The sequence below is a fragment of the Akebia trifoliata genome, chromosome 12 (genome assembly GCF_017979445.1).
Source record: "Akebia trifoliata isolate Shusen 1 chromosome 12, ASM1797944v1, whole genome shotgun sequence".
NCBI lineage: Eukaryota > Viridiplantae > Streptophyta > Magnoliopsida > Ranunculales > Lardizabalaceae > Akebia > Akebia trifoliata.
The window spans coordinates 33,311,989-33,337,092 of record NC_141386.1 but is presented as its reverse complement, the minus strand read 5'-3'; the positions used below and the strand labels follow the sequence as shown (position 1 = coordinate 33,337,092).

General features: G+C 34.5%; 4 protein-coding genes across 8 annotated transcripts; 1 reads left to right on the top strand and 3 right to left on the bottom strand.

Moving 5' to 3' along the window:
* Positions 1-515: 515 nt before the first annotated feature.
* Positions 516-8,843, bottom strand: GB1 (GTP-binding protein 1). Its single transcript, XM_086417612.1, has 7 exons — positions 8,684-8,843; positions 7,225-7,436; positions 5,569-5,709; positions 2,523-2,631; positions 2,355-2,416; positions 1,469-1,572; positions 516-799 (listed from the first exon to the last, which is right to left on the bottom strand). Exons 2-7 carry the CDS (start codon positions 7,315-7,317, stop codon positions 691-693), a joined length of 618 nt encoding a protein of 205 aa, XP_086273738.1. The 5' UTR covers positions 7,318-7,436; positions 8,684-8,843; the 3' UTR covers positions 516-690.
* Positions 8,844-9,635: 792 nt separating this feature from the next.
* Positions 9,636-13,757, top strand: LOC147389675 (protein phosphatase inhibitor 2-like). Of its 3 annotated transcripts, none has more exons than XM_086417894.1 (5): positions 9,636-9,729; positions 10,766-10,831; positions 12,216-12,328; positions 12,428-12,601; positions 13,186-13,757. In XM_086417894.1, exons 2-5 carry the CDS (start codon positions 10,827-10,829, stop codon positions 13,428-13,430), a joined length of 537 nt encoding a protein of 178 aa, XP_086274020.1. In that variant the 5' UTR covers positions 9,636-9,729; positions 10,766-10,826; the 3' UTR covers positions 13,431-13,757. The 3 variants fall into 3 exon arrangements, with proteins under 3 accessions (XP_086274020.1, XP_086274022.1, XP_086274021.1); XM_086417896.1 differs by lacking the exon at positions 9,636-9,729 and adding an exon at positions 9,854-9,927; XM_086417895.1 differs by lacking the exon at positions 9,636-9,729 and adding an exon at positions 10,072-10,297.
* An 811-nt stretch (positions 13,758-14,568) lies between these two features.
* On the bottom strand, positions 14,569-19,384 carry CPFTSY (signal recognition particle receptor protein, chloroplast (FTSY)). 2 transcript variants are annotated; one of them, XM_086417892.1, is made up of 11 exons: positions 18,659-19,376; positions 18,429-18,533; positions 18,261-18,334; positions 18,098-18,156; positions 17,951-17,988; positions 17,338-17,458; positions 17,180-17,248; positions 16,991-17,073; positions 16,075-16,143; positions 14,947-15,009; positions 14,569-14,795 (listed from the first exon to the last, which is right to left on the bottom strand). In XM_086417892.1, exons 1-11 carry the CDS (start codon positions 18,977-18,979, stop codon positions 14,682-14,684), a joined length of 1,116 nt encoding a protein of 371 aa, XP_086274018.1. In that variant the 5' UTR covers positions 18,980-19,376; the 3' UTR covers positions 14,569-14,681. The 2 variants fall into 2 exon arrangements, with proteins under 2 accessions (XP_086274018.1, XP_086274019.1); XM_086417893.1 differs by lacking the exon at positions 14,569-14,795 and having other exon boundaries at positions 14,947-15,030; positions 18,659-19,384.
* A 1,526-nt stretch (positions 19,385-20,910) lies between these two features.
* Positions 20,911-24,459, bottom strand: LOC147389673 (uncharacterized). Of its 2 annotated transcripts, XM_086419229.1 has the most exons (4): positions 24,049-24,459; positions 23,660-23,751; positions 23,365-23,433; positions 20,911-21,084 (listed from the first exon to the last, which is right to left on the bottom strand). In XM_086419229.1, the coding sequence occupies exons 1-4, from the start codon at positions 24,284-24,286 to the stop codon at positions 21,037-21,039; spliced, it is 447 nt and encodes a 148-aa protein (XP_086275355.1). In that variant the 5' UTR covers positions 24,287-24,459; the 3' UTR covers positions 20,911-21,036. The 2 variants fall into 2 exon arrangements, with proteins under 2 accessions (XP_086275355.1, XP_086275356.1); XM_086419230.1 differs by lacking the exon at positions 23,365-23,433 and having other exon boundaries at positions 24,049-24,435.
* Between the last annotated feature and the right edge of the window lie 645 nt (positions 24,460-25,104).

Genomic DNA, 25,104 nt, shown 5'->3' with positions numbered 1-25,104 from the left:
ATATTGTTTTGACACAACTTGTGTACCCTTATGCATCGAGCCATCCGAACATCATCTAAGGCAATTAGACTATTAGAGAAGTAAATTTTTGAAGAAAAAGCCAAACTCATTTAACATCAAATTCAGTATAGAGGTCCATATGCCAAAAACTGAGAAAAAAAATAGAGCATAGTTCTTAAAAGTTGTGATTTGTTGATGTATGATATAGATCTGGATGATTAATGGAAGGAAACGTTTAAATGACGAAAATGATTTGCTTTCAAAAAACCCATGACTACTAAAGATGATTAATCATGAGTGGCAATGGTTCATGCTAATGCTAATGGCATGGTTTGAGGATTAAAAGAGGGAAACAATTCTCGTCCTCGGTCTCTGATATAAGTTATTGTAAGAGAGGCCAATTCTTTGTTTGCTTTGTTAATTGTTTATGATCACATCATTTCAATCTCCAGAATAGCTTCTAAAGTAAATATTCTTCCGAGGTTCACATAAACCAAATGCAGAACAACACATGATCCAGCCAATCCAATCAGCTATCTTATTTCAATTCCAAGCTGTAACAAGTGATCGAGCTGTTATCACATAAAAATCGGTCTTAGATACAAAAATACAGTTTGACCAAATGTGGTGAAACATTGCAGCCACTGGACCAAAATTTACGAATCATTTGAGCCAATATAATTTCATTTTCTACATGGAACCAGAGCCTGCCATGCCCGCACGAGCTCTCAACCTTTCTGTTCTTTTACTTCTCTCCATAACCTCCACCAGCCAGTCTATGCCATCTTTAATTCCCATCCTGCAATCAAAACTGCAGTGATTACAACTTTGAACTTTCCAAGCAATGGAGAACCCAAATGCCTACTAAGATTCAGAGGTGGAGAATAGAAATGAAAATCTTGTTGAGTGTATATTTTCCTCCTTTCTCGGGTGTGTCATACCCCAATTAAGCCCTGTAACCCTCTTATTTTCATAGTCCCCCCTCCCCAACAGATCGGTCTCTTGGATTAGTTGGTTGGTTAACATGGTATCAGAGTGCTAGGTTCATATAGGTCACTGGTTCGATTCTTTCCACGCTTTTGTGTGAGGGGGAGTGTTGAGTGTATATTTTCCTCCACTCTCAGTGTATCATACCCCAATTAAGCCCCCTAACCCTCTTATATTAATCGATCTCCCCCTCTCCAATAGATTGGTCATTTGGAGTAGTTTGTTGGTTAACACTTCTGTGAAAAGACTTGAGAACACTTAATTTTTATTTGTTCAGGTGATTTAGTTTTAATGGAATTTCAAATGTTTTTGTTTAAGGGAGAAGATAAATCCAGCAGAAAATACTGGTTTCAAGACCTTCACAATATCTAGTAAAGATGAACAGATTTGCGATAAAAGAGCAGTTTTGCATTTTTTTTTTCTTTTTTTCTTTTTTGGGTGGGGAAATAAGGCTACTGAATTTTAGAAGTTCTATGCTTACCCATCATATGCAGAAACAGCTTCATACATGTAGAGTCTTTCATCCAACTCCTTGAGATCCAAATACCTAGCCAGTTCTTCAGCAGACACAGCTCCAGCAAGATCCTGTGCCATCAAAATAAAAATTAACAATACTCTGACAATCATCAAAAGCAGGGAAAAAAACATAAAAGTTTTCAAAACACCCAAAAAAATGCCAAGAAAAAAAAAATGACAACGAAAATTTGATTTTACTGAAGAAAATTTAACCTCTTCCAAAGATTTTTTATTTTAGGGACTTGGGATAGAGTAAAAAAGCTGAAACGATGTTTCTCTGGAAGGGGTGAAATTTTTTTACGGAAAAATTGATTCCCAAGGAAATTACTCATGTAAATGATTCCTCAATATCCTACTCCATGAAACACAATTTCTCTAAAAGTTGAATACTATAAAAGCTCAAAGATAAAGGTAGCGAATATAATTTAAGAGGAGAATCATGCACAGAGATGAGAGACACTCGCTACAGATACTATAGAACTTAAAATAGCGAAATAACAGATTCAAGAAACTCCAATATCCAATTTCTTAATTCATCATCATCATTTATGATGCATTCCGCTTGCAAGTAAAGAATTCTTAGGACTGCAGTTTTGCAGTCATTACCAAGGTTTAAAATCTTGTCTCGAGGCAATCTTTCGTCTAGGAAGAAAAACCAAGACGGTCTTGACCAAACATTTCAAAATATTCCCAAAGCATTCAATGTGGGGTGTCGATGTTTTGTTTCAGTCTCAGCCTGAACCGGAATGTTTTGTCAAAACATTCAAAATGGAACGAAGGTTTGAAGTTGAACTAAAGTTAACAAACGTATGTATAGGCCTGAAAGAGACAACATGAATTAACTAGCTGACCTGCTTGTTTGCTACTATTAAAAGAGGGGCCCCTTGTAAATCCTGATGCCGAAGAACTTTCTCTGGAAAGTAAGCTAAAGTTATTAGTTCAACATCATAACATTGATTCAAACCTCTTCAAGAATGCAACTGGTAGTCAATCCATAAAGTAAGTATTAAATCACTAACCCAATGCAGATTTTGAATCTTCAAAACGAGAAGGGCAAGCAGCGTCAATTACATATATTACAGCATGTGCTTCTTCATAATATTTCTCCCAAATTGTTCGAAGACCAATCTGGCAATAGAAAGTTCATGTGTCACAATGACAAAAGCTGATGAGCCACAAAGATATGACTGATAAATCTGACACCAACTTTTACTAGATGTTAAGGTGTTGCTGATTACTAACTCTTAGATGCTTAACATTCCAACTTGAATCTCCGCATATTAATTTCTGAATTCACAGATTGTACCCAGAACAACTTTATGTCTGGACCCCATAATTAGATATCTCGGCAATAAGAACATACATGGTATATGCAGAGAGTTGGGCAGACCAAAAAGACATTTAATAGAATGAGCATAACATTGATATGATGTTGAAATGGATGAGTGGGAAGGACTAGGGAAGACAGTAAGACATGAATACATTCGAGGGAATTCAGGAATAGACCCAAAAGGAGATAAAAGGAAGAGAACTGAGATGGTTTGGCCATATCAAACATCCATACCTTCCCAATTGATAAAAATAACTGCCTTAGAGAAAAGGGTTGAGAAACTCAACGCTATTACTCCTCTATTATTAACCAACTTGAAGCTGGACCTTCTTTTCACTATTAAAATTACAAAAATGATGGAAAAATTAGAGTCAATTTTCAACTACTACTATTCTAAATAGGATTGATTATAGATTTGAGCTTCATCACATGGTTTTATTATATTATTTAATGGAAAGCCTGTTTATATGCACACTATCCTTGGTAGAATCGTACTATGATGCAAAGACTATTATAAATAGTTGAAGGGGCATTTCATGTACCTGACCTCCTAAGTCCCAAAACACAAGCTTTGACTTTGATGCTTCAATACGGCCGATATTAAGCCCAACTGTTGGGACAATTCGATCAGGTGGGAGGCCTTCCAAATTTGAGTACAATGCCTTTAATTTCTCTAGTAAAGTCTGCAAAGTTGTATTTATGAAAAATTAGCTATGCACTTTATAGAAGACACATTTATATATAAAAATACCTACTTGGCTAACATAAAGGCGTAAAATAGGATACAGTTTAGGTTAAGTGATAATAATAGCAAAGGAAGTGGGTTTCCAAATGAAATTCTATTTCTACTATTTTCCAGCAACATCAACAGGCCTTTCTTAATTTCTTATTAGCCTTGGCTGATGCACAATAACAATTAAGATGTATGACTCCTGAGTTTTCAATAACCGAAATGAGACATGGCACAATTCAGTTACATTTATTACTGACGATATTAATAGAGGGTATTGGAGACCATGTTTAAAATCGTGACTGGAGGCACTGTTTATGTAAAAAAAAAATTAAAACTGAAATTGTTTAGACAAAGACATGCCAAAATAATCCAGGAGAATTAGAAACATTGATCAATGTTTTGTTTCAATTTAGCCCAAAATAAGACATCTTGGCAGGACATTCTAAGATGGTAAGAAACTTCAAATATGGCTGGAGATGTTAAGTTTGTTGCACAAGATTTCTCCACAAACTACATGCAAAGGTTACTTATAGAGAAATTTTCTGCCATGTGGAATTCTTCCAAATTCTAAAATATTGTACATACTTCTATTTAGAAAAATGACGAAGCAAGAAATTCATGACATAGACCTTACAATTCCTTATATCACTAAGAGTAGTCCATCTAGTTTGATTTTCTTGAAGCGTGAGAGAAAGACCTATCCAAAGAGATAAAGTGGTTCACGATTTTTTTATCAATATAACATACAAGTCCTAGTGGGACCAGAAACTTTCTGGAAGCCATCTAATCATGTCAACAAAATCCTTCCTCGATTAGATCCCTAGGCTAAATCATTGAAAATTCTAAGACTTGAGAATGGAGCTCTATCTCCAGCTTCATCAGGGAAGATGCTCATTGGACAGGATATCAGCAGTGTTGTTTTAAAATAGCCCAACCAAGCTTGCCTTAAGACCTAGCAAGAAAGTGAGATTTAAGATTTTTACAGATTATTTCCCAACCAAGCCTCATTTGTTAATAATCCTTTCCTTCGGCAATCAATTTCTTTGAGATTCAAAAAGATTTTTAGGACATAGGATTAAGCCAAAAGCCTCAGATTCATCCATCCGATACACTTCAAAAACATATTGATGCCAATTTCTAAGTTGGTCAAAGTCTGAAAGTATTGATACCATGACACTTGGGTTCAAACCTATTGAATGCAACTGTAGTCAATCTGAAAGTATTGATACAACCTGCAAAATCTTCAACTAAAACAACCACTAACATAACCTGCTCTTCTTATTTAAAAAACCAACCAAAAACACAAAAAAAACTGATGAGTAAAGATATGTGAAAATTAAATTTTATTATGTAAGGTGTTGCTGATTACTAACTCTTAGATGCTTAACATTCCAACTTGAATCTCCGCATATTAATTTCTGAATTCACAGATTGTACCCAGAACAACTTTATGTCTGGACCCCATAATTAGATATCTCGGCAATAAGAACATACATGGTATATGCAGAGAGTTGGGCAGACCAAAAAGACATTTAATAGAATGAGCATAACATTGATATGATGTTGAAATGGATGAGTGGGAAGGACTAGGGAAGACAGTAAGACATGAATACATTCGAGGGAATTCAGGAATAGACCCAAAGGAGATAAAAGGAAGAGAACTGAGATGGTTTGGCCATATCAAACATCCATACCTTCCCAATTGATAAAAATAACTGCCTTAGAGAAAAGGGTTGAGAAACTCAACGCTATTACTCCTCTATTATTAACCAACTTGAAGCTGGACCTTCTTTTCACTATTAAAATTACAAAAATGATGGAAAAATTAGAGTCAATTTTCAACTACTACTATTCTAAATAGGATTGATTATAGATTTGAGCTTCATCACATGGTTTTATTATATTATTTAATGGAAAGCCTGTTTATATGCACACTATCCTTGGTAGAATCGTACTATGATGCAAAGACTATTATAAATAGTTGAAGGGGCATTTCATGTACCTGACCTCCTAAGTCCCAAAACACAAGCTTTGACTTTGATGCTTCAATACGGCCGATATTAAGCCCAACTGTTGGGACAATTCGATCAGGTGGGAGGCCTTCCAAATTTGAGTACAATGCCTTTAATTTCTCTAGTAAAGTCTGCAAAGTTGTATTTATGAAAAATTAGCTATGCACTTTATAGAAGACACATTTATATATAAAAATACCTACTTGGCTAACATAAAGGCGTAAAATAGGATACAGTTTAGGTTAAGTGATAATAATAGCAAAGGAAGTGGGTTTCCAAATGAAATTCTATTTCTACTATTTTCCAGCAACATCAACAGGCCTTTCTTAATTTCTTATTAGCCTTGGCTGATGCACAATAACAATTAAGATGTATGACTCCTGAGTTTTCAATAACCGAAATGAGACATGGCACAATTCAGTTACATTTATTACTGACGATATTAATAGAGGGTATTGGAGACCATGTTTAAAATCGTGACTGGAGGCACTGTTTATGTAAAAAAAAAAAAAAAAAATTAAAACTGAAATTGTTTAGACAAAGACATGCCAAAATAATCCAGGAGAATTAGAAACATTGATCAATGTTTTGTTTCAATTTAGCCCAAAATAAGACATCTTGGCAGGACATTCTAAGATGGTAAGAAACTTCAAATATGGCTGGAGATGTTAAGTTTGTTGCACAAGATTTCTCCACAAACTACATGCAAAGGTTACTTATAGAGAAATTTTCTGCCATGTGGAATTCTTCCAAATTCTAAAATATTGTACATACTTCTATTTAGAAAAATGACGAAGCAAGAAATTCATGACATAGACCTTACAATTCCTTATATCACTAAGAGTAGTCCATCTAGTTTGATTTTCTTGAAGCGTGAGAGAAAGACCTATCCAAAGAGATAAAGTGGTTCACGATTTTTTTATCAATATAACATACAAGTCCTAGTGGGACCAGAAACTTTCTGGAAGCCATCTAATCATGTCAACAAAATCCTTCCTCGATTAGATCCCTAGGCTAAATCATTGAAAATTCTAAGACTTGAGAATGGAGCTCTATCTCCAGCTTCATCAGGGAAGATGCTCATTGGACAGGATATCAGCAGTGTTGTTTTAAAAAGCCCAACCAACGCTTGCCTTAAGACCTAGCAAGAAAGTTGAGATTTAAGATTTTTACAGGATTATTTCCCAACAAGCCTCATTTAGTTAATAATCCTTTCCTTCGGATCACATTTCTTTGGATCAAAAAGGTAGGATCATACTCTTGAAGCAATTTCTTTAAAGAAAAGATGTCATCATCCGATACACTTCAATCAAACATATTGAAGGTGCCAACTTGCTAAGTTGGTCAAAGTCTGAAAGTATTGATACCATGACCTGGGTTCAAAAACCTCCTTCACCTACTAAATACTAACCACTAACCACTAACCTGCTTGCTTATTTAAAAAAACCAAAACCAAAAACAAACAAAAAAAACTTAGGAGGAGATATGAAAGTAAAGTATTAGGTGGTGCAAAGAATTAAGATATGGATGTATTATGTATATAACGAAATGAACTGAAACTGAACCCCACTTATAATTAGACCACAAAATTAAGGAAGACAGCAGTAAAATAAAAACTAAAACAGAAAAAAATAGAAAAATATTACAGTTTTCCCAGCCTTGTCGATTCCAAGAATAATAACATGAAACTCCGTCTTACTGAAGAGATACTTCCAGAGTCCATAAAACAATGAGAACATCTCTCTTCCTTTCCTTCGATATTATCTCTTCCACGATAGATTTCAAAAGTTAAAATGCATAGATTTCATCACGACCAACTTGATGTCAGTAGGGTTCAACTGCGCAATATTTAAAAATCCTGGAAATTGAAGGAGAATGGTCAATGGTTTGAACCAAATTAAAGAACAAGCCAAAACTATAAATGCAAATGGCTCCCTAATTATTTCGATGTGTTTACATGTGACAATGAAAACTATATAAGTAAATTACTAGTTTCTACGACCTCTGATATCTTTCCAAGTTCGTGTCCTATACATCCAATCCATGCATTACTTAAGATAGACAATTATATAAAAAGATGAAGAAATTGGTTGGAATGCAACCCATTGAACTAGTTCTGGATGGATAAAGTGGACGAACATAATTTTTATGTGGTTGGCATAAATACTAATCAAATTAAATTAAAAGTTTTACAGGAAAGCAATAAAGACCAACCATGGTTTATTAAGCTGAATGTGGATGTTCAAGAAAAATATTCATAAACCATAGCAGAGAGACCATGACGTCTAAAAGGACAAGAGGTAGACTGAAAACAGCATGGATGGATGTAGTAAGAAAAGAGATGAAAGGAACTTGATTGAATATATATAGTTCATAAACAAGTTAAATTGCACAATAGGTGAGATCCTTGCATCAACCCTCTTCAAACCACATGTCAACTCAACATGGTTCATCAATTCATGCTTGTATTAATCTAAATATACCAAGTAATAACACTATCCCCCTAAAGATCAAACAGGTTCGCAACCAGACTAATCTAGAAATTGAATGAAACTAATAAAAATGTTCATAGTAGTATATTATGCAGTGCTAAGAACTCGGCAATATGGTAAATTAAACTATCAAAACCCCACCTTCACCTTTTTTACCAATCACAGCCAACAACAAAAAAATGAGATAACAATTCAACCCTATACCACAACAAAGAGCTCACATCCTTCGTTTTTTATCTGATGCATGAGTATTAAGGGATGCTTTACTTACTACTCAACAGATTTTGAATTGAAAACGCTTCACATGATTCAAGCTGCAAATTGATCGAAATGGGGAAAATTTACCAATAAATTGCAAATAAAATTAACTAATTACAGATGATCTACCATTTTCCGCCATTATAATCAAGAAATCAAACTAACCCACCAACCTAATTTCAGAAAAATGAAATCATGAAAGAAAAACATGTGATTTGGAAGAACGTAGATCAAGAATTATAAGTCATACATATAGAAATATTCGATTTTCCAAAAACAAATAAGCCTAGATCGAAGGAGACAGACTAAATGCAGAAAATTGAACCAAAAAAAATAAAATGACAAAGATTCCTACCTCGCGATATTATGGGGTCGAGAAATTGTCACAAAAAATAATTGATTTCTGAATAATTGTGGCTGCGTTTTTGCGTCTCCGAAAATTAGAGATCGAACGAAAAAACACTCTCTGCCCTCTCAATTCTTTCTGAGTTTGTCTCTAGTCTCTCTCCCGATTCTTGAATTTTTACAAAGTACCCTTTCTTGAGGCCTCCTTATTTTTCGGGTGAATTAGAAAATACTCCTCCACATTTCGGTGAATATTTGTGTTATCAAACTCTCGAGTCGTACGTGAACACATTGACTCGTCCGAGATTTTCAAAATATCGGTCGAGTCAAAGGATTTTGTATTATTTTAATAAAAATTATCATTTTTGAATAATCTAGATATTTATTTTCTTAACATTAAGGACTAAACATATTCTAGTCCACTTTATTTATTTTGTTCGAGCCAGTTGATTCATCTCCTTATCGGTCTGGAATCGATGATCATATGGAATATTGAGATTTAAAATCATGTGACATGGGGGGACGGTTTAAAGTTCTAAAGTTTGTCAAATATTTTTCAAAACATGGGTTAGAAGTTTTGAAATAGGTTAATTTTTGGTGAGAATGATCTCCTCATTGTAGAGATCATCATTACAAAAAATCAGTCTATTCCAAAATTTCTAATCCCATCAAAAATGATTTACAAAAAATGTTTGACAAGATGTTTGGCAAACTTTAGGGCTGTGGAATCGCTCCCGTGACATGTCCTCTTGATCTCAGTTCACTCGCTCTCATTGTTTGGTAGAAAAATCAATATTTTTTAATTACAGGTTGAATATGAGCGTATTTAAGTTATTTTTCATTGGTCAATTGGAGAAAACCAATGTCAAGGGGTATGTCAACAGTTGGAAAACTCAGGGTATCTCAAATATTCTTAAACATAGAGAGGTAAGTTCAAGGAAGGGCTAATTTGGGAAAGTTAATTGTTATATGTTTTCCCACGGTCTGTACTTTTCAAGGATTTTGCACGCAGTTTCCTCTTCTCCGGTTTTCCCCTCTCGTGCGTTCCGTCTACAGGTATGGATCCCTCAAATTTCACCATAAATTTATCTGCAATTATCATCTATAAATATGTTTGTCTTGATTTATAATTTTGAATTTCCCCATCTTGATCCCTTTGAAAATTGTATAATACAATCTCCACATTCCTTGACCCATATATCTTTGTTTTATCTGATCCTTTTTTTTAATACGTTTTAGGAATCTGGGTTCATGGTGATTCTTTATTTGGAGTTATTTTTCTGGGTTTTTCAAATTCACTATATTTGAGGATATTTATGCAAAATTTTCAAATAGGATATCTTCTAATGAATATGTTTTGTCGGCTCTCTGAAATTTGGGTTTGTTAGTTTTTCTTTATTTTTAGTTAGCTTTCTGGTTTTCATGTTGACAAAGAAGGGTATTTTGTTGTATTATCCCTTATATGAGCTTGGTTGTTTATCAAAGTTTTAAACTTTTAATTGAAGGGAAATTTGGGTTTGACATGATAGCTGGAATTTGATTTGGATTCTGGTTGTTTATTGATTTGGTGGTCAGGCTTGGTTTCATAGATTGAAGATGAAATGGTAGAGTTTATGGGAAATTGGTATGGAGTATTCCATTAAAGTTACCAAATTCAGTGTTCTTAATTTGCCTGCTTCATTGGATTCAGTGCAGGATTTTTACTATTTAGATTCTTCTTTTTTTTCATCTTGCTTATGATGTTTTCATTTTTTCACTTGACGAGGTCATGAAAATGTCTTTGTGGTTGATTTTTTTATTGCAATTTGGCAGGATAGCTTCATCCTTCATAAAAAATTTCAAACAAAGTGTAGTTACAATTATTATTTTTAGAACTCTTGCTTTCTCAATGGTTCAGGTTGGATATGGAGACTTTCTTTTTGTCTTGGCTCCTTGTGACCGAGTCAAACACAGATCGAGTTAGGTTTAGGCATAAATAATCCGGGAAATCTGTCGCACTATGTTTTATTTATTAAAAATAATTGTATCATTGCATTTTTTTTGTATTTTATTGAGATTTGAATGACCAATTTCCTGTTTTTTTTTTTTTCAGGTCAATTTAGCAATTTCTCAGTGTATGTTTCATCATCCAAGGAGATAGTTGGTTTAAAGAGATGAGGTAATTCATGCCGTAATTTTCAAGAGACTGTATCATATAGAGTTTGGATGCTTTATGCAATTTTTGTTCTTCGTATAGACAAGTTCCGCCAATGATAACCATAGGTAACATGCTTTCCTTGCCGGAGCTTGCTTTGATTCATTGCCATGATAACGTTAAGCTCCACCCTAAATAAGAGCCCTTCTTGGAGCAATATTGTTAAGCTCTACGGTTTCTTGGAACCTCAGCTTATAGATTGTGTTAAGCTCTTGATGGTGGCGAGTAAAAAATCTAAAGGTTGTTTGCAAGAAACAATTGAATATGAATCCTCAGCATTTCAGTATTCTTTTGCAGGTTAAGTGGATGATTAGTGCATTTTTTAAGACCCCAAGGCACGACTGCCCTTTTAAAATGTTGAATAAAAAAATTTACTGGAGAACTCCAGAAATATTTGCTCAATTGTGGGTTCTCTTGATATTTGTTATGTATGCTTTATCCCAAATATTCGAGTTTGCAACATGTATTTTATTTTTTCCACTCAGCTCTATCTAGAGCCATATCTTTGGCCAAGAATGAATTCATATATTTATTATTACCTTCACATCATATTTGGTCTTCCCTTCACCTTCTTAAAGCCTTCTACTTGCACCAAAGGGTTCCTTCACATCAGTACTATCTTTGATCTTGATATGTATGCCCTAACCATATCTAATTTTGACCTTTTCTAAACTTGTCCTTTGAAGTTTATTCCTAAATCTTTTTCGAACGTATTCATTTCTGATTTTTCTCATTAATACATTTCAACATCCCCATCTCTGCTAATCAACAGTTTTTGAACTATTTTACTCATGATTGCAACTAAATAATAGATGGGGTCCACAAACAAGTACTATGGTCAGTGTTGTTTAGAAGCTCAGTTTGAGCATGATCTTGGAGATAAATGTAATGTGTGTTCTCTTGGTTCCTATAAAATAACTTAACTAGCTACAATGCTATCTCATGATGAACTTACATGTTTCAACGTCATCTTTTATGGGGAATATTAAAGCATTGTATATGGATCATGTGATTTCCATTCATCATATTTTGCATAACTTACTGCAATTAATAATTAGGGAGGAAACAGTTGAATTGCCTAGTGAGGGAATCATTGTTGTAGGTAAATAAACTTGGTCCAGATTTTCTTTCAGCCATTTTAGTGAGCTTGGTGGGTTATGTGCTTTGAAAAGAGTTTCTCAGATGTGTTGGCCCTTGCCATTATCAATAATAATTACCTTTTATACAATTACACTTGCTAGTAGTGTAATTTAGTTTTTTAAACTTTGTTCCAGTGTATGCTTCATATCTTGTGTCCCAATTATAATATGCACTTATTCTGTTTTCTCTTTGTTTGCTGGGGGATCAGTGGACGTGTAAGGTGGGATGAGGCTAACTTGGGTGAAATCGAGGCAAATAAACCTGTAAGGCAGAAAATCACTGAACCCAAGACTCCATACCACCCCATGATTGACGATGATGGTTTGTTGATGCACTTTTATTCTGTCTCCAAACCACATGCAATGAAAACTACTACTAAATCATGTTGATCAATGTTAATTGATACTGTCAATCTTGCAGGTTCTTTGTCTCCTATACGTGATTTCGATGAATGCATGGGTGATGCTGCACATGCAGAAGCTATACGGAGTGCTTTGAGTGATGTAGCTTCTTCAAGCAGAAAGCCCGCCACACTGTCTGGGGGCTGGATTTCTTCTGAAGATGAGGCTGATGCCATGGAACAAGATGATGAAGGTTATTAAGTTCACTTAATAGCTTAAAATTTAGCTTCTAGATTATATGATTGTTTCCCTTGTTGTCGTTATTGCATCTTACAGTATTAGTTATATCCCATCTCTTTCACTGTTTCATCGACCCCATTGCTTGACATCCCAAATGGTTTTTTTTTGTTGTATGATGCATCATGACCTTTTTATCAGTGTTTGACACTGACCCATGTGCCATTGACTATGTTACGAAGACGGGAGATATGGCACCGTCTATGATCAAGCCTTGTATCCTTTTTGGAGTTAATCAGTCAAAGTTTTCTCCTGGGTTAACGTTGATAAGTATTGTATGTCAGGATATTCTAACAATCCTTCATTTTAGACTCCTTACCCTCATGATTTTGGTTACCATTCTACGGTAAAATCAGCTAAGCGCATCAGTACATGACAATTTGGAGGGATTCTGTTATCTGCATTCCAGTTAAATTTGTTAGCTTTGCTCCTGAAATATTAGTTGACATTAATTCAAGTGGTATGTAATGGTTACAGTGTCCTGATTGTGACTTCTTTTTTTTTCCCTTCTGTAAACCTCTGGTGTCGGAACATTCTCAGACTCTGAATCGGATAAGAGCAAAAGTTTTAGGGAGCACCGTAGAGAGCATTATGATGAATTCCGCAAGGTGAAAGAACATGAGCGTAAGGGGTCATGGGTAGAAGCTGACGAGGATGATGGCTACAAGGGGATGAAAGATCGAGGTGATTCATCGTCATCATTGACTGGTGGTGTGAGAGCAATGGACATCAAGGAAGATAGTGAAACTCCAGCTCAACGATTATCAGCACCTCCATTTAAGTGAGGAGCTTAGATGTTAGGTAGCAAAACTGACACTAAACGAATTAATCCCCTCAGTTTCTTCAATTTTTCCTCCTTTTACATTTCTTTTTTTTTTTTTTTTTTTCTTTTTTATGTTTAACGCAAGTTCTCAGTTACGTTGTCACTCTTTGTATCTTTTCTGGGTTGTCTTTTATGTAAATTTTGAGTTATCTTGTCACTCTTTGTATTTTTATTTTTATTTTTATTTTTGTGCATTTTGAGACCCTATTGCCGTTCCTTGAACTTTACCATGAGTGATGGGTTATTGCTGATGACATCAGTTGAATCATACTTATTTATTGTGTTGGTATTTTTTGTGTGCATGATGATTGGTAGGGAGGCTCAAGTAACCTGAAAGGTAGGGCCCAACAATTTATTTGCAATATTCTAGGTGTTACTATTCCAACTCTGGGGTGTAACATATCTTTTTATACTTCCATGGCCATTCTCAAACCCAGATATAGGACTACAAAAAATTGAGTTTATTCAAAACCTTGCCATCTCCTAATGTGAATCAAGATCCTCCTTTTTATTCAACATCTTGAATTAACAAAAGGCCTAACTTCATATAGAATTGAAAGGAGGAAAATGATTCGTTCAGTCAACCCCAGATTTTTGGATAAAACTTTGATGATGTCGATGATGTTGATGAAGTGGCAATATCCTCAACTGGAACAGGTTCCTCTACTCACCTTGTAAGAAAGCGAGGTGAGAAAGTTCACGTAGGAATAACACAATGGAATGCTGATGGATTATGTTAGTGCCCAATTTTATGGAAACCTTTGTGCTATCAAAGCATCAACATGGTACAGACAAGCATATATGTTGCCCTTGTGCTAGATTATGTCCTGCCAGAGACGTCCGAAGCAGGATGATCCAAATGTAATAGCACCATACCAAGTAGATATAGGACTTGCACCAAACTTATGTTGTATGTTTGCAAAGAAGATCACAGACGGCAAAGTTGACAATATATGATCCAATACAGGCTGAAAACTCTCAAGTGGTGAAGGGAAAGGCCACAAAGGACATGATCTGAGACGGACATAATGGCAAACCCAATATTTGTGATGAGGCATTAGGTGACACCTTGAATAAACAGTGTTTCAGGCGTAGGTAAATACCAAGAACCAGAAAACAAGATACATTAGAAACAAGGAACCGAGGGAACTTAGTATATAATCATATACAAAAATAATTGAAGGTGATAACCACACTAGTCACTATCAAGACCTCAAGAGAAAACTGCATTAACAAAAGCCTCTGCATCAAATGGTTGGAGGTCTTCCACTCCTTCGCCAACACCCACAAACTTTACAGGGATGCCAAGTTCATCAACTACACTCACCTGCAACTTGCAATGAAAATCTTTTCCATTAACATGGCTTCATAAATATTCTATTCATGTGATGGAACAGTTTAGGACACTACGGAAACCAAAATTCTATAACTAGAACATAGAACTAAAAAAAAAAAAAAGCTAAAGATTCTGAGCTTACCACACAGCCACCTCTCGCAGAACCGTCCAGTTTCGTCAAGATCAAGCCAGTAATTCCAACCACCTAACACAGAAGTTTTGAACTCTTTTACAAAATAACCTATCAATGCAGTTTTTGAGATATATATATATATAGGGGCGGTTCATGGGACATATGTAAAAACAATGGTTTTTCAAAATATGGGTTAGGGGTTTTGGATTGAGCTGATTTTTTGCGAGGATGGTCACTATGATGAGAAGATCATCCTCACAAAAAATCAGCTTAATCTGAAACTTCTAAATCCATCAAGAGTGATTTACAAATTATTGGCAAAAATTGGCAAAAAATCGACGGTCCACATTCTAAATCACTTTTAATGGGGTTAGAAGTTTCAGATTGGACTGATTTTTTTTTTTTTTTGGATGATCTTTCCATCATAGAGATCATCCTCACAAAAAATCAGCTCAATCCGAAACTTCTAACCCATATTTTGAAAATTTATTAATGTTACATTGTTTTTACATATGTTTTTTCATGTCCCTTGATCCGTTCCCTATATATATATAAAGAGAGAGAGAGAGAGAGAGAATGAATTTTTAAACTCATTTGAAGTCAAACGTCAATGTAAGAAAAATAACGAGAAAAGAATCATAGAAAGATTATCAGAGATCCTCGGAAGTTGTTATCATTTATAACCCTTTGCTTAGAGAATGACTTTACAAAGAAAACAAAAGAGGACCTAGCAAAAGATCATCGGATCAGAGATTCTGACCTAAATAATGAGCATGAAGAATTATTTTCCATAGCATGTATACATTCTTGAGTACTAAGAAAATGTCACCAATTATACTTGGTGCAATTTTTTTAAAATAACGTCGTCAATAAGATTTTGCAAAAATGAGGAAAATCGACAATGTATGCAAATTTTCAGCCAGTGATTCAATCACATAAATCATATGCTGGGGTGCTTCTACATTACTCGTTTAGACCTTCACAGATTCATCAATAAATAAAAACAAAGTGAAATAAGCATATGGTTTATCAAATAATGCAGCTCTTGATACTAACAAAAATCACAGAACTGAATAACTAGAAATCTAAATGTATAAGATGAAGTTAATTACTAATATCTAAAGGTAGGAAAATTACTTCATTAAACTCCCTTGCTTGTGGCAGCATATTCAAACCAGTTGTCCCATCCAAAACTAGCAGGATCTCCTATAAAGATTTTACAAGAATATTACCACATTTCAACATGAAAAATTGGACTTGAATACAAAAGAAAAAAACAAGAACTTCATAAGTATGCAGATTTGAATATTAAGCCTCATGCAGAATAATTCTTATAATATCAAAAGACCCATCTCAAATAATATATAACCAATACAGAAAACAGGAAAAAAAAATATTATTCAATTCATACAAATGCCAGATTCAAGCAACTTTATTTCCAAGTACGGGCTTTTAGGCCCATAGCTCAGTTGGTTTGACACATTGCAAAGCAACTTTGAGGTCATGAGTTCAAGTCCAGCTTACCAAAAAAAAAAAAACACTATTTCCAAGAACATTTTATTATAGAAAAAAAACATGAAGCTCAAATGCACCAAAACAAAGGAAAAATAACTCCTGCAAGACAATAGACATGCTACAAAATAACAGCAACATTTTATTTAAGCAACTTCTGCAAAAAATGGAGAAGTTAGCCAAACCAGATCAGATCTTCTAACAAGATGACAAATAATACAGTGTCGGTTGATGAAATCAGAAAGACAGTGAACTAAAAGCAACAAGCAGGATCAAAATAGAATATATGAAATGAAACTTGTAAAGAACAACCCTAGGGATGAGACATTAGTTAAGATTGACTAATTGGAAAGTCCCCAAGGAGACTTCATCATTTAGGTTCAATTACTCATAATGATACAAAGACTGTTGAATATATGACCCATAGAATTAACATTGCTGGATAAATCAAAGAACAATCACATGGCACCACAAGATGGACTACACAACATTTAACGATTCAATGAAGAAAATTTTTATGAATCCGAATGGTTAAGCTTACATTTGGTGCACCAGGAACAACTTTACCCACAGATTTCTTGCATGCAATCAACTCCTCCATCAAGCTATAGTTAGTGTGTAGACCTAATGAAATAAATTACTAGTACAATGAAAATCAGGCCCAGGTATTTAAAAATAAAATAAGATACGAGTACAATAAAAACTACCCATGAAAATTCTCGGTACATACGTCCAGATGTATCACATAGAACTACATCAAAACCATCTTCTTTCCCTCTTTTCACAGCCTGTGAAAGAACTATCCAGATAAACAATATAAGAATATTAAAAAAATTATAATGGATTTACGGAAGGATTCCATTGTACTCTTCTGATTTGGCCGAATACCTGATGCTGCTTTGACTTTCTCCCCTTCAGCCATAACTATTTCAGACCCAGTCCTCTCGGCCCAAATTTCCAACTGATCACTAGCAGCTGCCCTGAATGTATCGCCCGCTGCCATTAATATCTGGCTCAATCTCAAACCATAAACTAAGCAAGATCAGATTTTTAGAATAAAAAGAACTTCTAATCTTATCAAACTACATAAAACAAAGAACAGTTTGTAACACCAAGATTTTGCAAAATTGAACTCTGAGATGAGAGAAACACTGATAAACAGACGCAGATGAACCACAAACCATCTTTTGTACACAATGCAGTTAGGAAACTGCTTTAAATGAACTTTTAGTTTCATTTTTCATATTGGCTCATTTTAATGTTTGCAAAAGCACTCTTGGATAGATAACATGTGTAGTGTTGTAACGTGCTTTATTATTGAATTGTTGGTTCAAGGAGCTATATTTCGTATCTGGTTTGCCAAACAAACATAATTCGACTAATAAACTTTGATTCTTGAGGCAGGTCAAGTACAGAGTAACCCTTAGGCACATATCACATAAACAAGAAAAATAAATAATAACAGAATAATGTCAATGACTATTAAATAACGTTTTCTCACCTTTACACCTTCTTTCTTTAATCTATAAGCAAGCTTTCCTACAAGAATCAAACAAACGATCGAAGTAATTTTACCGACAAAAAATACATTATAATTGGAAAGACAAATAACAAATAACAAATAACAAAGCAGAGCTCTGAATGTCACCTAGAGAAGTCGTCTTCCCGCCTCCATTCACACCAACAATCATTATTACAGCCGGTTTCCTAAATGAACAAAGAAATACTTTGAATTAAAGCCCATCCAAGGTTTTTTGTTTTTTTTTTCAAAGAAACCACCATAAATCCTATTAAGCAAAAAATAAACAAACCTGAATCCGAGTTGAAGTTCAGTCTTATTTGCTTTGGTAGTCAACAAATCAAGCACAAACTTCTTCAAAGCATCCTATCAACAATGCATCAACGAATAAGAATTTTCAATAATTATAAACAATTAAGCCATTTTAACACATAAAACACAATAATTGCCATCTAAGTACCTTTATCTCACTTCCTGATTTAAGCTTCCCACCTAATATATCCTTCCGCAAACTTTCCACAATCTTAATTGTGATTTTGGGACCAAAATCAGATACAAGTAAAGCCTGCACTATAAGATACAGCATCGAACATCGTTTGTAACAGAACTTAGGAAATTCTTTTGGGAACGTAATCAATCAAATTGTCCCCAAAATTGTAAAATTGAAAGAGAAGTGAAACAGAGAAGAACCTCTTCGAGTTCGTCTAAAACTCGATCCGTTTCAGAGAGATTCCAGTACAAAAGAAGCTCATCAATCACAGCTAGGTTGTCTCTGGTTTTGGAAAAACCAGAGAAGATCTTCTCGACATCGCTCTTGGCCTTCTCCTTGATCAGACGGCCTAGTTTGGTGAAGAACCCGGTCTGACCGGCCGAGCATTTGAATCGGGATGAACCAGTTGTTGTGGTTCCTGTTGGAGGGAACTGGGTTCGCGGGAGATTTAAAAGGGTAGTTGTTGGTCTTTTGAAGGGAGAAGGAGAAAGAAAGGATAAGTTGGAAGGAGAAGAAGCCATCTCTCCTCTCAGTTTTAGCTGTTAAGAGTGAAGAGGGGATTTTGAAACATTTGCTCTCATCTTCCTCGAGTTGCAAAGATTTACGAAACTACTCCCAGCTTTACTATTAACTACAAAAATGCCACCGAACATATAAGTGCTACTAGGCCAATTGGTCGGAACTCGAGATGGTACTCCGGAGCTCAACCCCGAATTAACCCCATGGATGGGTGAGCCTGGGCCTGAGTTATGTAGAAAACGAGTTAAGCTTGGGTTAAATTAAGGGGTGCAACTTGATTCGGTTCGGTTTGAGGTCAAATTTGAACCGAACCAACATAGATCGATTCTAGTAAATAAGAACAATAAACAAATCAAATTCCATTGGATCCAAACCAACCTAAATCCGAACTAAAATTGGTTTGGTTCGATTCAATTCTATGGATTGTCAATATTCTATAAACTATAACATTTTTTAATGAAAAAACAAATATATGATAAACATAAAATTTTATACAATACATCACTAATATATCCATAAAAGTCATTAGTTTATCCATAAAAGATCATTAATCTATATCCTAACTCATAAAATAATTCATAATAATAATTATTATTATTATTATTATTATTATTATTATAGATATAGTTTTTGCATAAGGGTTCGATTATCGATTTTGTTCAGTTCTAAACAAGTTTGATCCAAGAATCGAACCAAATTGATTGGTGCAACTTATTCCAAATCGAATCAAACCACCTAAAGCTATCGGTTTGGTTCAGTTCTTGATTTGAACTGGACAAATTTGAACTCGTAGTTAAAATAATTCAAGTTGAGCTTAGGGGAATTTGACGAGGTAACCTATACCACGCTGAAACTGATTTATCAGGTTTTGGTTCAATTTGAGGGCAAATCAGGAACTTGGATCGAATTGACCAATTATGGGTTCAACCCAAATTGGTCACATGATGGTGAATTTGAACAACACCCAAAATCTGTGAAATCGAGTTCAAACCAGTTTGGATTTTATTCGGGTTATAATCCGAAATTCATAAAATTAGTATAAAAAATACATTTTTATTTTTATTTATTTTTTAAATGTCATAATAGTCTCAAGACTGTTGGAGTGGTACAATGTAGGTCAAATACCAGGTTCACCACTGGTTAAGGGTTTCGACCTAGGTTTTCGAGTTATTACCAGTCCAATTCCGAGTTTGGTTCAATTTCAGACACCTAACACCTAATCGAACCTATAAGGATCGGGTTGCTCACAATTTGGGTAAGTTTTCGATTCTTATCCAATTTCTAGGTTTAAAAAAAAAAAATGGTCTAAAGCTATATAACAAAATGTAAACATTTTATATTGATTATTTACTTTTATTTATTTTTTAATTATTTCATATTTAAGATTTAAAATTGTCAATATATTAATTGTATTTCCTATTTAAGACACAAGATTTATTGTTAATCAAAAAAAAATTAGACTTGTTTAATGAGCCCAATAGGTCCAATCCACCCAAAAATGTAACTTTAGTCAACTCCTCAAGTTGGAATTAAAGTTCGGGTGAATAAGTTAACAAGCCACCAACCAATGATATCTTTTTCTACTTGAATTGAGCTTGGGTTTACCCCCCAAGGCCATGCCAAAACTTAAAAGTCTCGCAACTGAAAAAAGCTGCCACCTGGACATGTAATCAGGTTGTTGATACACGTGATGTGATGACCTACTTCTTTGTGCAAGTGGCCGATCATTAACATGTGATAGCCTCTTTTGCTGGTGCACTGCAACAGCAGAAGCCCTAACTGTATTTATGTGGAAGGTTCATGTATTTATAGGGTGAGTACAACGTACATCAGTTCCTCCGACTTTTCCTCCTTGTGCAATGCGTTGGGTTTTATACACGTGTCATATTATTGTTGGACAAGATGTAAGTGTAATTGAAGGCAAATATCTCACCTCACGTAAAGAATAAGGAACCAACTTTATAATATTGGGATGATATTCATATTCTAAAGTAAATCAAATTCCACATAATCACTAATAAATCAAGATGTTAGGCGAGATGGCGACATAAAGTTTGTGTCACTCATCATTCTCATCACCTTTGCTGTATCCAATCTGTGGGACCACCTGCAGATACACGTAAGCCAAAATCCTTTAGAAAATATCCAATAGAGCCAGAAAATATCACAATATGCATAGTTTTAAACTCGCATACCCACAGAGTCGAGTCTAGTGAAAAACTCCAGAGTCGACTTGGCCGAGTCAAATTAAGATCATTTATTTCATTTTATCCCTAAAAATCTATGTACTCGTCTTCGATCTAAAGATTTTATCTCATCCTCATCCTCAAGATCTTTGATAACAAGCATGACCATACTATGAGGGTTTTTAGATTAAATTTTAGAAGAAACATAGGGATTTATATATAAAAAAAATATATGCAGTTTCATTAGTGGCTATGCCTGCAACTCGAATTTCTTGACTCGACTGAGTTTTTTATTTGAATTGACTAAATGTTGAGTCAAGTCAAGTCAATGTGTTTTAAAATAATGTGCAAAAATGAATGTTGTATTTATTATCGTAGACTCGTGAGAAGAGTCTCGAGAAAAAAAAAGTTTTTGGGATTGTTGAGAATGTTTAAACATGACATTGATGAGAATTAATATAACTTATTGAAGTTGGATGTTGAACTTACAATAAATGAAACGATCATAGGATGTTTAAGAAATGTTTAGACGGATGATTTAAGACCAAAGTCTAAAATACAAAATACAAAATACAAAAATGATATATACTATTAAATTTATATATAACTTTAATCTCGGATAAGTAAAACTCATTTGAGACGATCTGGAGTTTGGACAAGTAGAGGATATAATACACGTCATTTCCAATGCATATATTGTCACCCTGAGACTTGTGTCAAGGTGAAAGAAAGGGAGATGAATATTGCATTGGTCGATAAAAGGGAGATGGGCATTAACAAATGAAAAATGAACATGATCTCCGAAGATGAAAATATTATAACTAGCACTATCGTAGTAAAAAAGAAGTCTTATCAAATATTTCCTAAAAATGAGTTGATCTTCTAGGATATATCATAATGTGAATTCCACATGAATGGTTGATGGGTATCGACACTAGTGATGCCATTGACAAATAAAAATAACATAACTCAAAGAGCCATGATAATCTGACGATACTTTTTTCAGACGTCCCCCGTCACAGAATCATAGATCATTTACAATTATGGCCATGACCTTTGTTAGCAATTTGGAATTCGGTAAAAATTTGATTTGTGAAAATTTTGAGTTTTATTTGATTTTAAATTAAAAGCATTCGATTTAAAATATTATCAAAAAATTCGATAAATGAAAAATATGCAGCATATGCTTCAGACGTGTATTTTCTATTTCATCTAAAAAATTTAGATATATAATAGTGATTTTAATAGCAATAGTGATGATGATAATAATGTTCGGTGGTGATAATAAAGACATTGAGGTTATTATTTTATTGAATTCTAAAAGAAAATCAAAGTCAATGAACAAATCATCAATTTGAAAAATTAAAGTATAATCTCAAACAAATGAAGAGATCATGTCATTATTTTTTTTTTAAAGATAAAAGGGATATTTGTCACATAAATAAGTGGATTCCTCTAAAATTTTGAAACAAAGTTGTTTCAAAGTCAACTTGTGTTATATGTCACAATTTACAAGTTTACACTTCGCAACATACAACAAGGTATAGTAGCATTTTTTTTCCACTAAGTTTTATAAAAATTCATAAAATTTGTAAAAATCATTAAAAAAAAAAAAAAAGAATTTTATTCTTTTCAAACTTAAATCCGTTAATTATTCAGAATAGTTCAATAATGTGAAAAATGATACTTTCACTAGAAGAATAAAAATAACGGGAGATTGCTAACATGGGCCATGACAGGGAGATCCTTAGATCATATCTAATTCACACCTTCAAATTTTTCCATCAAATTGACTCTCCTTCAAATTTGAAGATCGTCCCCTCCTAGCCACTTTGAAGATAACAAATGGTTATTTTATTAAGGAAAAAATAAATAAAAAAATAAAAAATCGTGACATTGCTTTATTAGGGGAACAACAATGAGATTTAAAACATGTTTTACCTAAAGAGAAAGGCCAAAAATTGCATTATGGAAAAATGAGAACAAAAATGGGTACTTAAAAAAGGTCAATAGATATATAGAGAGGGTCTTCAAAATGGAAAAAACTTTGAGGGTGTGAATAGTAAATGGATCCGGAGATGCTCGGATCGGTGGGAGTTGGGTCGGGAGATCTCCCCCTCCATGAATTAGGTTGGAGATGATCTTAATGAAAAACATTAAGGGATCTAAAAGGTCCAAGTCGCATTGATTTCTATGATGACCTCGAGAAGGACCCACAAATGTCGATGATCATCGAATGGTTGGATCAGATTCATTGAAGTTTGTGACACCTGTCATGATATATAGAGTGTCGTATCAATTCATTTAAAGTTATTACATCGTATTCAATTTTTCAAATGGATTCCAGCCCCAAAGATATAGAGGTTCTCGGTTGATCAAACCCGTTGAATGGTCATTGCGTTTAATCAAAACGAATCTAACAGGATTACAGTACTTTTTCCATAAAAGGCTATGTGATACAGTACAATAGAAGCAAGTTAATAATGTATAACAAACCTGATCCTGTGACACATCATGCCGTCTTGTAGACCGCCTCCTCGTCTTCCTGCCGTTAGTTCTAACGGCATTCGTGCTTGGATCCGTGACTTCTACAAGAACGCACCACACAAAAACGATTTAAAACTCAACTCAACATGGTCACAAATATCTTAAGGCAAGGACATTTTCGTCATCTTAGTAAACTTTAGCTATTTCGTTGACCAGTCAGCCATCTGCTAACATGCGCCACTACACCATCGATCAAAGTAAATGATCTACATCTATACCTTGTTTCGGGTGTTTCCACTTTCCAGCTAAAATAAACCCGTACAATCCAACGGCGCATAATAGACAAGAAAAAAAATCCAAATAACAAGAGATATTTCATTTCGAGAAATATTGTTTACCTGGAAAATACAAATGGGTGTTCTTCCTTCTATTTCTCCTGTGACCTAATTCTCGAGTCGACTCGGAACTGTCAGGGACGTAACGGTTAAGAGGAGAATTGGCGCATTTTAGCATAGAACGGTCGCCATTTTCAAGCATTGTTCGAACGAATGAGGCTTCCATTCTGTTAAGAAAGTTGACATGCTTCTCGTTCGTCCAAAACCCACTTAGATCGTCGCTCGGCACGTGTGAATCCATCGAGACTCGAAAAGTGCTTAGAGATAGAGATTGAGATAGAAAGAGATTGGTGTATACTACTTCTTAGTGTCTAAAGAGGCTTGAGGTTTTCTGGTTTATATAGGGGCGGTTTTGGTGAGTGGGTGGTCTATTTGAAGCATGAGATGCTGAGATTGTTTAGAAGATATTTTGCGATCAGCCGAGAAGAGAGAGAGAGAGAGAGAGATTCTTTGGTCAGACTAAGGTGGTCATAGATTAGACCAGCTTCACATTCGTTTTTTGACACGTTTAGCTGAGCAGTGTTTTGTACTCATTTAATGCGTCGTTGGATTACTTGTGTCCGGCGCAATTGCCGAAAGAAGCAATGAGATGAAAATATCGTCCTTTAAAGCTTGTGCAATGGCGACAGGTGTAGGCTGATATTTTATTGGGAATTTTGAATTACGTAAATGACCTTCTCTACTTGTGAAATTACACACGTGACCTTTGGCAGTGGTCACCGTCAAGTTATTAAATGAGAGGACTTTTAAGTTTTGCCAAATAAAAGGTACAAAAAAAAGGGAAAACTTTGTGGGTGTGATTGTGTACAGCAATACTGAGAGGATTTCTCTGGATTTAACAAATATATGGGTCCCACCTAAAGTATCTCACTACGAGAAATATCAGTTTGATTCAAGCAATCTGATATACCTTCGATGGGAAGTTTGGCATGGGCTCTTATAATGGCGTACACGTCATTCTATATATATATATATATATATATATATATATATATATATATATATATATATATATAGAGTAGCGTTCAATGGCCAACAGTTTGGCAAACATTTTGGCAA